This window comes from Mus musculus, chromosome 11, assembly GCF_000001635.26.
Source record: "Mus musculus strain C57BL/6J chromosome 11, GRCm38.p6 C57BL/6J".
Taxonomy (NCBI): domain Eukaryota; kingdom Metazoa; phylum Chordata; class Mammalia; order Rodentia; family Muridae; genus Mus; species Mus musculus.
The window spans coordinates 28,383,677-28,396,643 of NC_000077.6; the positions used below are offsets into that span (position 1 = coordinate 28,383,677).

A 12,967-nucleotide genomic window follows, 5' to 3' on the forward strand; every position below is an offset into this window, starting at 1 on the left:
TGCTAATCCCTTCAGCTCCTTGGGTCCTTTCTTAAGCTCCTTCATTGGGGACCCTGTGCTCAGTCCAATGGTGGGCTGCAAGGATCTACCTCTGTATTTGTCAGGCACTGGTGGAGCATCTCCAGAGACAGCTGTAATAGGCTTCTGTCAGTAAGCACTTGTTGGTATCCACAAAGGTGTCTGGGTTTGGTGATTGTTTATGAGATGGATCATCACGTGGGGCAGTCTCTGGATGGTTATTCCTTCAGCCTCTGATCCACACATTGCCTCTGTAACTCCTTCCAAGTATATTTTGTTCCCCATTCTAAGATAGATTGAAGTATCCAAACTTTGGTCTTCATTCTTCTTGAGTTTCATGTGGTTTGAGAATTGTATCTTGGGTATGCGGAGCTTCTGGGCTAATATCCACTTATCAGTGAGTTCATACTATGTGTGTTCTTTTGTGACTGGATTACCTCACTCAGTATGATATCGTCCAGATCTATCTATTTGCCTAAGAATTTCATGAAGTCATTTTTTTTAAGAGCTGAATAGTACTCCATTGTGTAAATGTACCACATTTTCTGTATCCATTCCTCTGTTGAGGGATATCTGGGTTCTTTCCAGCTTCTGGCTATTATAAATAAGTCTGGCATGAACATTGTGGAGCATGTGTCCTTATTACAAGTTGGAACATCTTCTGGGTATATGCCCAGGAGAGGAATTGCTGGATCTTCTGGTAGTACCATGTCCAATTTTCTGAGGAACCGCCAGACTGATTTGCAGAGTGGTTGTAACAGCTTGCAATCCCACCAACAATGGAGGAGTGTCCCTCTTTCTCCACATCCACGCCAGCATCTGCTGTCACCTGAATTTTTGATCTTAGCCATTCTGACTGATGTGAGGTGGAATCTCAGGATTATTTTTATTTGCATTTCCCTGATGACTAAGGATGTTGAACATTTCTTTAGGTACTTCTTGGCCATTCGGTATTCCGCAGTTGAGAATTCTTTGTTTTTCTCTGTTCCCCATTTTTTAATAGGGTTATTTGATTTTCTGGAGTCCATCTTCTTGAGTTCTTTATATATATTGGATATTAATCCCCTGATTTAGGATTGGATCCGCACCCAGGACCTGTCAAAGGCCACTAACAGATTAGGAGATAATCCTTTTTGCATGCTGTAGTCCCAGGGTAGCAGAAGCCATGTTTCTTTGCTGCTGTTTCAGGCTTCTGATCTTACCAGGTCTAGGATTATCCCAGTCATTTCTCACCTTTTAGTTTGGTTCTTCCTTGGAGAAGAGGAAATAAGGATTGGATGTCTCTGTTCAATCATATTGAATCTCAAAATTAATTTGTTTTGTTGATTTTTTTTTGAGATAGAGTCACACTGAGTTAGTGGCTGACCTTTAACCCACAGAGATCTGCCTGCATTTACCTCTGGATTGCTGAGGTTAAATGCATGAACTACCACAATTGGTACCAAATTAATTCTTTTAAACGAAGTCCTCAAGTTCTTTTATTTGGTGGATATTCTTTGCTCCATTTTATGTGTCTTCATAGTTGAGTGTTCCCTCCAATATGGAGTCATTGATAATGTATGTTTGGTTTAATATTAAATAATTCTGTGTTAGCCTGTGTATTTGTTATACAAATTGCTAGGTGAGTTCCCTGGGGTTAAGGAAACATAGAGTTCTCTTTAATATGAAGAAAACAGTGGGAAAATCTTCTATACCAGGGCTACAGACCTGAGTCTGAGAGATCCATCCATTCCTACCCAGGTTGTTAGAATATGAGAAGCTGAGAACTCTGTTTTGTTTTGTTTTGTTTTTTTCTTATAATAGCTTCAATCATGGATACTATGTTGCAGATTCATTCCTTATTTGCATCAACTTGTCTGTTATAGGAATTAATACTAATCTCTGGGTTATGGAGCATATGGTTTCATCTGCTTGTAGTGAGATCATGAATTTATTAAAATCGCTTTTAAACCATTTTAATAGGTCTGAACAAAAGAGGCCATAATGATTCTGCTTTTGTGAAATAAGATATTTATTATCATAAGTATTTTTAGAGACATCTACAATTTAGAATTAAATAGTAGTGGAGATTTTTAGCTTAAAATAATAATATTCATATATAAGAATCAAAACAGAGTCTCTTGTTAATATAAGGCAGTTACCATAAAATGTAAGGCTTGTAAGTTGGGTGATATATAAAAGCAGAATGTGATAGTATATCATTGTGATTTGGCCAATATGATGATTCTTCTCTAATTGAGACTATATTTGTCAATCCTCCCAACCATGCAAAAATATCTCCCTCATCTGAAGATGAGCCATAAGAAATTGCTGTTTTGTAGACAAAGGAGACCATGTGCATCAGTTACTTATTGTTCAGAATAAGGTACTGCCTTAGATATGGTGGAGAAGTTTTGATTCTTTAGAAATCAACATGTGATTTCCTCATAGTTGTTTTGATCTTGTTGGTGATCTACTTTGATAAGCTAGCTTAAAGGTACTTTCATAGGAATAAATGCCAAGATTTGCTAGTTTCGCCTTTAGATGGAGGGAAGATGTAGCAGCAGGAAATTGACTGCATCATATAGAGTCTGAGAATTAATGGAAGGATTGGGGGTAGTTTGTTTCAGATCAAGTGAAACAGATGTCTGAGACAATCTTATCTTAGGTGTCAAAAATAAAGGAAGCTTCTGCCAAGACCTGAGATATTATTCATCCTTGTATGTCTTGAGAATCCCGAAGAACCATGGTTGGCTAGCCCAAAATTGTATGGCAGTGGTAGGCATCACTAAATATTCACTGAACTAAGGGGAAATCATACCAATTAAACTCTTGGAATGTCACATGAGCTGACAAATTCCTACAGAGCTTTAAGCATGTGCTAAAAATGAGAAAGGCATTCATTAAAAGTTAGATTGTGACAGTCTATCAGCATCATGGCAGCTAAAAGTACTGTCAAGACATGTAAATTAGGCTTTGTTGCAGGAATGATTAGATAGTAAATTTATTGAAATGATCCCATAGGAAAACAGTATTACTCATGGGATCAATGTACGCCATTACTTAAAACTGGTATAATGCTCAGCACAGGAAGCCTCATTTTACCATCTTATTAGCAACTTCTAAGAAGCCTTATGTGCTACTATAAAATTTCCCACAAATACATAAAATAATGCTGATTGTTTCAAAACTATTTTAGTATTTCCATTCCAAGTATAAGTTTAAGAACTGAGAATTTTATTAAGAAAATTCAACTGTTCCTAAATCATACTCCTGGAGGCTATAATAGAAAATGGTATAAATTAAGATGTCTCTGACTATTAAGTCCCTCATAAGCATATTTTTAATATGCCTTTTGCATGTCTTTTATTTTGATCTATATTACTACTAGTATCATAATCACACAAGGGATGATATTCAGTGACTATTAGAAATTTATTCTGTTAAGGAAGAACATTTCAAAACAGACAAAAATACTGTGAGATTAAATAATTTATTACTGTTGCTAAGATGAACACATATACTTAATACTCAATTTTATGTGGAACTTTAAAAAAATAGTTTTGATACAGTATCAAAATTTGCACAAGTATTTTGTCAAAAGACCAATGTCCTTTGTATCGCTACTGCAGGATCTACTGCAAGCACAAAAATTTGTTTAAATATCTTCAGACTGTAGGAATACAACAATTGAAGGATGTTTCTGTGTGAGAAAGTATGTGTGTGTGTGTGTGTAACAATTTTCTCTTAGACACTAAAACTATAGCAGTTTAAAGGAAGAGTCTTAAATTATAACTCAGTAATGATAATTAGAAAGATGATTCTATGTTAAATGAACCCATAAATATTTTCAGAAGATAGAGGGCGGTTTTGGAAGTAGCAATTAGGTATTTTTACTATGGCAAATTTCTTCTCATTCTCCTGCCAATGTTCATTAATAAATTATATAATAAAACCATTTCATTTATAGACAACAAAGAATATTGACTGTGAATCAAATCATAAGTTTAGAAGCTATCCAGGAATTGTTGCATCCCTACTTTATAATCTTAAACTATGGTAAAAACAGCATTCTGTCACAGGCCTCTTGAACATTCATACAAGAAACGATCATTAAATTTAGATAAACACAAAATATCATAGCATTTCCAGTACACACATTCTAATATTATACATCTATACCACTAGGCAGAAAACTAGCAAAGCTGGCACACATCTCAAGCAATCTGAAAAGAGTATTTAGCCTCAATAATGGACATGCGTTAGCCTCCTAAGACATTAGATAGCTGCAGTGATATGCAAAGAAAGCTTCTGTTTCCTAGGGCAGTGCAAGACTTTAAAGTTTACATAAAGTTTATTAAGTATACAGCATGTCTAAAAACTAAGTTGTAGAAACAGACAATGTCACAGCTTGAAACTCCTAGAAAAATTAATTATGTTTGTTTCCTTGTTAGTTGACATTGGTAAGTTGAATATATATGAAGGGTTGTATGGTCCAAAGACATGCCTTTATAAACAACTCATCAAAATTAAATTATTTATCTTGACCAAATGAAAATAAATGATACTCTCTGCTAAGCATTTTTAAAAATTCCTCCTACCTTTCTAGCTGGTAAAATATTTTGTGTTATTTTTTAGCACCTCAGAATTCAAATGAGAAAACCAAATGTTATCTTGCATCCAACTAAATTTGCATCAGGAAGCAATCTTTCCTCAACTGCTATATATATGAGGGAGCTTCCCAACCCAGGTTGTATGCTCAAAAATACTTTTTCATATCTTCCACACAGTAGAAAGCTCCTACCATTAGATATAATGAACCACCTCTATCAAAGCCACAGGGACTCTACTGGACTCATCCAACCATGCAGACTACCCAATATGTCAATCATGGTTGTGAAGAGTCAAAAACATTTCAGCTTTCATGAAATTAATACTTTCATTAATACTAAAACGATTTTCCAAAGCTACCTTGAGACTGCTATGAACACTAAAGTTGAGACTTATAGCACATATTAGCTGTATGGGAGAAGGTACACTAAAGGATTTAGAAGGGAGATATGAGCAATGTACAATCACTCCATGTGATGTCATGAGTTTTATTTTGTAGAAACTGAATTTCTTCTTTGTCTTCTTTTTCTGCTGTCTCTAGTAGTGATGATGTCATGTTTGAAGGCAGTGCTTTTCACATAGGCCCTTTGTACTGGTTTCCTGACAAATGTTGCCTAATTCCAGGACAGGAGCCTGCAGCATCTCCAAGTTTCCTCCACACAACCTTAAAAAAAAAAGAGGTGAGTAAAATTAGGTGTTATCTTGCAGAAACAGATGTGATTTTCAGAGAAGACTATGAGAGGTTCAAAGATGGGTGCAAAGACGAGACAGACTCTCCACATGGGTGGGTTGAAACACAAAGTAAAGCATGATAGTGACAACTTTGTGATGGTGACAACTTTTGAAACCCAAGAACTTGTCAGCAGCTAGGGTGCTATACTTTACTCCAGCAACCAGGGCTGGTATTTTAAAAAGACATAACATCTCATGCTAGCTATCTGAGTGGTCCTCAGCCCTGAGTTAACAGTAATCACCACATGCAGAAATTCTGAGGATGCTGGCAGAAAGGAGGTAGTGGTATCTGTATATTTAATTAAAGTTCCCAAAGTAATTTCCATGTGCATTTAGAATCAAGACCCCTTGGTTAAAAGAGCAAACTGGCTTCTATAAAATACAGCTATAACAAGAGATGCAATGTCTAATTCATTTAGAAAAGTCAGTTTGTATTCTTGAGCCACATAAATTCTAATATAATCTTAGTTTCCTAATTTTTGCAGTGTGGGAGATGTGGTCATCATACAACTCTGCTAATGAGCTACTAAAGAATTCTTTCATTTCTAGAAGAGAAAAAACATAAACATAGGCCTAAGGAAATTCAGAAATTATTGAAATAAGATCGAGAATAACATGAGTGTAAAACTATGGAAGTCACCCAAAATGCTAATATTCAAGCACTAACTAGAATAAATACATGCATGTCTATACGCAGTAGAACCACCTAACTGCCCTAGACTATTCACTATGAGGACATTGTTAGACTGATGAATTTCACAAAACAGTGTTCTAACATGAACACAAAAACAGTTTGTTCATTAGTAATTGAGAGACTATTTCTTTTTATTTTGCGTTTAGTGAGAAGTAAATTCTCCAGGGACGTGGACTACCATTTACAATGATTCAAAGACAGCCCTGCTTTTCTTCATTTCCAAGACAATGAAACTAAGACATCACCACTACATGGGCAATATCCTATTACACTCAAATGGAATTTTAGTTATGTCCTTTAAATACCAGGAATGGAATTTTATAGCAATGGATAGCTTCAGCTCTATACAAGAAGTCAAGAAAGTCTCAAATGATACCATGTGTTTCCCATTTCTTGCCCACAGATATAACCAGTTCTACCAAGAATGCTATTAATGTCTGGTTTTGAAGCAAAGGATATATCTGAAGACCATAGAATAACTGCGGCTATTTAAAAAAACCTGGTTATTGTAATTAAACAGTGGAACTCGTGATCAGCTACTGAATTGTGGAACACAAGGGGCCATTCCCAATATTACAGTGAGGGAAAAGGAAACTCCTGCTGAAGTCAGAACTCTGAACAAAAGCAATGACACTAGGGATAATATATAAATAAAAAGCAGAAATCTATGCACAAGAGTGTGATTGAGATCATCAAGTATTCCAACTGTCACTTGGAGATTTCAGAAAAACCTTAAATGACAAGGGAACTAAAAATGGTGTTTATGATTCTCAGAGGGCGATATATTCATCCTTAGAAGAGAACCAACAAACCATTCATTAAGCAATGTGACAGTCTATGGATAACAGTCTTTTTGGTAAGTTGATGTTACCTGCTTATATCCTGGAGGAATATCAGAAACTGACAAAATGTTCATTACCTTGAGTTCTTGCAGAGCCTTATGAAGCTTATCATGCCACATATAACTCTGTAACATTATAAAAGTTTATAGATATCCAAATAAGGAATATTTTTAATCTTTGTTACCTTCCAGGAAAATTATTTATAATTGCCTTATAATCTGCTTTCTTACTCTCCACCCTGCAATGTCTTCTTGAATTTATTCTCCAGTCTTTCCTGTGTACTTTTGATGGTTGCATAGTTTATAATGGTGCCACAGGTACTATTTTATGTAATTTCCAAATGAATTTTAAAACTAAGTACTAAGGTTTGGTTTCCATTTTCCTTTTAAATTATGGGGATCAAAACCAAACATTGACAGAAAAAAAAGATACCCTATAGGAAATTTAAGAAGAAATAAGAAGGGTGGGCTTAGGGTTGCCTTCTTGTATAGTTAAAAGACCACAAGAATATAGTATCCTTCTAAAACAAACAAAAAGATCAACAAAAAATTAACGGTGATCCCCAAGGCATATTCAGAAATTTTTTCAGAAGGAAGGAAGAGAAGGGAAGGGGCATGAGGGCAAAAGCCAATCTTGTATTAAGCAAAATAAAATAATAAAAATGTATTATCTATAAGGCACAGTGCTTTTCTTCATTATGATTAAAGGTAGGAATATCTGGTCTTCAAAGGAAACCTGATTAATATGTTGACTTCACTAATGAGTTTGAGCACATAACTTCATTTCTGGGTCTTAGTTCCTTCAAACATGCACTGAAGGCTGATTGTTTTGACTAAGGTGTCACATCCAAGTCACCTGTAACTGATGTTAAAGGCATAAATCCAATTAAAGAGTTCCACACATTCCTAGGCAAGCTCCAGAGGATGACTCCCTATTTCTCTCCCAGTACTATAGTTCATATCAACTGAATTTTGTTTTTGTTGTTGTTGTTCTTTCGAGACAGGGTTTGTCAGTATATCCCTGGCTGTCCTGGAACTCACTTTGTAGACCAGGCTGGCCTCCATCTCACAAATCTGCCTGCCTCTGCTTCCCAAGCTGGCATTAAAGGCGTATGCCGCCACCACCACCCGCCTTTTTTTTTTTTTTTTTGAATTTTATTTGTTTTGATAGACAATAGATTAGAAGCAACAGGAATCTTAGGCTTATAAATCAAAACTATGCACTTATCTAATGTAAGTAATCAAATAGAAAGATCTTAAATGCATGTTGAAAAGCTACAATGAGTAGACATTAGTGCATGAAGAAAATGATATGTAAAACCATGACCAATTAAAATCAAAGAACAGACGTTTAGCAATGAAAGGTGCTTGGAAAGAACTGCAAAATAAGAGCAGCCACAACACATGTAAGCCAGAGGTTTGGAAATTATCACCCCAGCATATATAAAATGCCCATGGGACTTAAAGATCATTTACTGGATTCCAGAAACATCTTGAAATGGTGAATCATAGGTCTGAGAATATACAGGATTGATAAATATAAAGATAAAGGGAATTCCTATACAAGTTTTCCATTCTGTGATATAAACATAAAATATGAGATGAAAACACAATATAACAATACAAATTCAATTAAAACTAGGGCCTAGCCATGACTTCTTGGATTTAACAAATGCACTGCTCCATCTTTATTCATTTAGTTCTTTAAAGTGGCATGGCTGTTTTCTTGATTAAATAATTTGTCAATCAATAATCACATTTATATGTTTTTAACTGATTTATCTGATTTCCAGGATAGATTTCTATTCATCTATACCATTGGTACACCTATCTATGCAATGTCTAAGTTTGAGTTGTCTCATGAAAAGTAAAGACAATATTTAGTATGATATAATGGTGTACCATGCAAATATTAGGTAGCAAAGTAATGGATATCTGAGATTGTTCATTGTAAGTTTTCATTCTTTGTATAATGTCTTAAATTCAATATTTAAAAATGTTTATATGTCTTTCTGGAATGCAGAACTGTCTGATCATTTCTGATCACATCCAGGGCTTTTCATGTAGCAGGCAACCACTAACTATATCACCAATCCCTCTGACTGGTGGGTTTTAGCATTACTAGGAGAATATCTTTGTAATAAAACAAACTGAAAATAAAAACAAGGACAATTGTTTTATTTTCATGAAAAAAATGTAAAGCTATTTGGTCTTCAATTTCAAAGTAGACATTCTTAAAAGAATCACTAAGCTGCGATGAGGCTTCCAACACAGAATGCACAGCAAAGCACATCAAACTTACATTGCACATTTCTCTGACTACAGCTTTTTCTGTCTCACTAAGGTCATGGCCATACTCTTTACCCTGCTGACGATCTATAGTTTCCTCAACATCCAAGACCTGGATTCGTTGAAAAAGAAAAGCAAATTTCACATGGGAAAAATCTGTTAGTTTATGATAATACCATCAAGGACCTCCACTTTTTCAAATCTTAAGATTTCTCCATGTTTGCATATCAGAATGGATTCATATATGGCAAAATCTTTTTAAGTAGCTAGTTGTTCTGAATCCTGGAAGGAATTACATTAATTTTTTTTCATTCAAAGCAATCTATTATATCACTAATACTCAATAATTCACTAATGTCTAAAATAATTGGAAACAGCTAACTTGGTCATTAAAATATTTAATATTGTGAACCATTTTGAATACAATCAATAATTCCTGGTCCAATACAACAGTGAATATAATTTATTATATTCCAAATGGTCTGAGTGCTATGTATACAAGGCCTACATAAAGGATGGTTACGGAAGAATAAGCCTGTGAAGTATGCAAATGGGGACTTCTGAGTTCACAGTTCTCACCTTGACTAGCCTAAAAAACAGATGTGGGGATGGATCTTGAAAAGAATACAGAACCTTAAAATGAAAATATTCAAACAACACTTCAAATATTTTTCATTTGAGCAAAGTGTGTTTAATTGTTTTTTAGACAAGTTTATTGACCTATGTTTCTCCTTTTCTAAATTGTCCCAAAATTAGTTAAATATTTTTATTACTTTTGAAATGTGAACTTTTTTGTAGTAACAGTCTGTAGAACAGAAGGGTGCTATTTATCACTGTTGTAGTGGTTTGAAAGCCAAAGCACTGATGTATCATAAAACCAAATTCTTATCTTGAGTATCCACACTAAATTGTGACTTACTAAATAGCTTGTTCTATTGTTGCCATAGTCAGGGAGTCAACCTGTAAGGGTGTGTCCCAATAATTAGCACCAATGAATAGTTAGGGTCTCCATTTCAAGTTCATAATCACAGACTAAGTTTAATAGTCTTATTTAAAAAACGTATCCTCATTATTACCATAACCAATTTTTTCTTTAAAGCCTTGATACTAGCTAGCTTCATAACCATTCTTTACATAGTGAGAAAAAAATGCTGACTATTAAGTCATTGAAAATTTTAAGACATTCTTGAATGTCTGCCTACAAATTTGATTTGTAATGCACCTCAGAACACTGTCTAGTCCAAATCAGTTAATATCTACTAAATTAAGTTTCAATTCATAGCAACCATGAATTTTGGAGCCAGAAAAATATGGTATCATTGAAACAGACCAGTTTCTCTGCTGATTTACATTTTCCCCATAAAGCAAAGCAAGCCCAGCATTCATTAAAGCATTAAATTAAACAAAATCTTGGTTTTTATTTTCAAATGCATCAAAAGGGAGAAACAGAACCATTTTTCTCTGGCCACATAATCTGGCCACCATATGAAAAACGTTTGTTGTGCATAATTCTCCTGACTCAGGACGTCCCAGTAGCAAGCACATTTGATATTTTAGAACTTGTAAAGATGTCTGCCTGCTGAAGTCTCATCACCTGCCCACCAAGGAAACTAATGTTCTCTCCTGATAACACATACTCCACTTCTCCTGAGACAACATTTTTCATGGAAATTAGAGAAAATTTTCATAGAAAACCAAAGGTCTCTTTCTGACCATACTGTACTTTGAGGCTATGTTCAGAGCTGAACTGAGAAATTAGAAATTTTCCCTGTGGCCCATTATGTGCATTGGATTCAATGTCACATTTGACATTCAACAAAGCAGTAGGGTGAAATGGCTTTCAAATAGTTTGAGTAGTAAGGCAAGGTGGTGCTTTCAGATTTTGTGCAAAAGCTAAGCTATTACAAAATTGAAGCTGATCTATGGATTCTTTTCCAATTCTAGAATGCTTTCAGAAGGTCAGTGCCTGACTCATGCTAAAGGTCAACCAAATACTACTTCAGAGATGAAAAGTACTTATGACTAAATGAGCCAGCACCTGCCAGAGACAGGACCATTCCCTGAATGCTTACTGTAGCTTTACACCAACTCCTCTCAGTTGCTGGTTACATATTTTACTAATATAGGGAAGATCAAGTACACTGCCAATGGCCAACAGCATGGCTCCCTTGACTGTTCTCATCTTCAGTACATGTTTAAAGAATGCAAGTTCATTTTTCTATTAGCAAGAGTAAACTAAACTGAAAGTTAATCTCCTGTTCAAATTAAATCAGAAAAATCAAAGTGTTTCCGTGAGGTTCTCATAAGTACATCTGCATACCATGAACACTTTAGACAATATGGTGCACGCCAAAATGGGTATCTTCAGTCTGACAGTAAGTTAGAAAGTGAAATAATTTAAGTCACAAAACTTATATGCCAAAGTTGACCTTGAGTCCTCTACTTGCGTTATGGCTCAGAAAGGGTTGATAAAACACTCTTCAAATCATAAACCTATCTAAAGAACAGTATTTCATTCTTAGAGATTATTTCAGGTTTTAAGGTTATTTTTATAGCCTGTATAAATTATCAGTTTTTACTTTTAGATAAACATTTAAAGTATTTATTACTAATTTTACCTATAATACTTATTAATTTTATTTACTAGAAATATCATTAGATAATGCAATAATGCATTTTTGCCTAGAATTTCATCATGTCACCATAAAATCTTAAGTAAAAGCCAAAACTAGAGACCATTTTTTTTTCTACTATGCCTATAGAGAAACACTAACTGCAATTTGAAGACTTAAGTAGAAGACAAAGTAGATTGGAGTTTATTTCATTACTCACTGAATAATCATGTAATAACTTCAATAGCGTTTCTTACTTTGATAATCTTACTAGTGCTGTACATTGGGGACATCTACCCAATAACATTTCACGTATAAAAGCTGTAACATCTTTCACATGGGCATGCATGCACAGCACACTTTAATCAATGCAGATAGAGAAATGAATCACAGTACTCAAACAAAGTAACAAAAATAGATATTGGACCTTAAACACTCAAGCCCAGTGTTAGTTCACAAATTAAAATCAGAGATTAAAAAGTTATACCAGCAAAGGGGTTAAAAATAAAGTATGTATGGTTATAGCAAGACTGAGAACTTCAGACTACAGCAAACAGACCACGACACGACCGAGGTTCCGGAAAAATGGTTACCTTAAGAGAATGTACCACAGGTTCAGGCTGCTGAGAAGGTGTGGTATGTCCACTGAAGCTAGCTGGAGAGTTGAGTGAACTGTTATTCCCATCAGCCCCTGATGACAACCTAAAAGAACCCTTAGTAGAAAATCAACAACTTTGTTATTAAAACAAAAGTCGTTCATACCTATATAGGTGCCATTAAACATTCAATCCCACCATCAAATGAACAATATCCATTTTGTCTAACTTTTTTCTACTATTGCCCCCTCAATTTTCTTAGCCTGTCTTAAGCCAGTCTCAATCTATTCACAGGTATACACTTGCTACTTAAGCAATAAGAAAACAAGAGCTATTGCCATAAATGCCTGGATTCCGTCGCCAATTTACTAAAGAGTACAATGCCCCCAAGAAATGGCCACTGAGAACATTTCAGGAATAATTTTTGAAACCTAAAGACCTGAAGAGCAATGAATTCATGAGTCATTCTGCAGCTGGTTAAACATGTTTACTCAGCAGGTCAAATGTCTTAGAAAAACACTAACACATCACACTGTTGCATTGGAGAAATGGTGTCTCTTATTAAAAACAAAACAAGACAAAACAAAAAACCTTT

The 12,967-nt window shown here is 34.9% G+C and overlaps 1 protein-coding gene across 8 annotated transcripts in view; it reads right to left on the reverse strand.

Moving 5' to 3' along the window:
• Positions 1–2,007: 2,007 nt before the first annotated feature.
• Positions 2,008–12,967, reverse strand: part of Ccdc85a (coiled-coil domain containing 85A) — a 201,551-nt gene continuing 190,591 nt past the window's right edge. For 3 of the 8 annotated variants that reach the window (XM_006514656.4, XM_006514654.4, XM_006514657.4), the window contains 3 exons: positions 12,370–12,489; positions 9,178–9,276; positions 2,012–5,272 (listed from right to left, as the gene is read on the reverse strand). In XM_006514656.4, the coding sequence (XP_006514719.1) occupies positions 5,183–5,272; positions 9,178–9,276; positions 12,370–12,489 (309 nt within the window). In that variant the 3' untranslated portion in view covers positions 2,012–5,182. Of the gene's footprint in view, positions 5,273–9,177; positions 9,277–12,369; positions 12,490–12,967 lie in introns of all 8 variants that reach the window. The other 5 variants (NM_181577.5, NM_001346759.1, XM_006514658.4 and 2 more) reach the window with 3 other exon arrangements.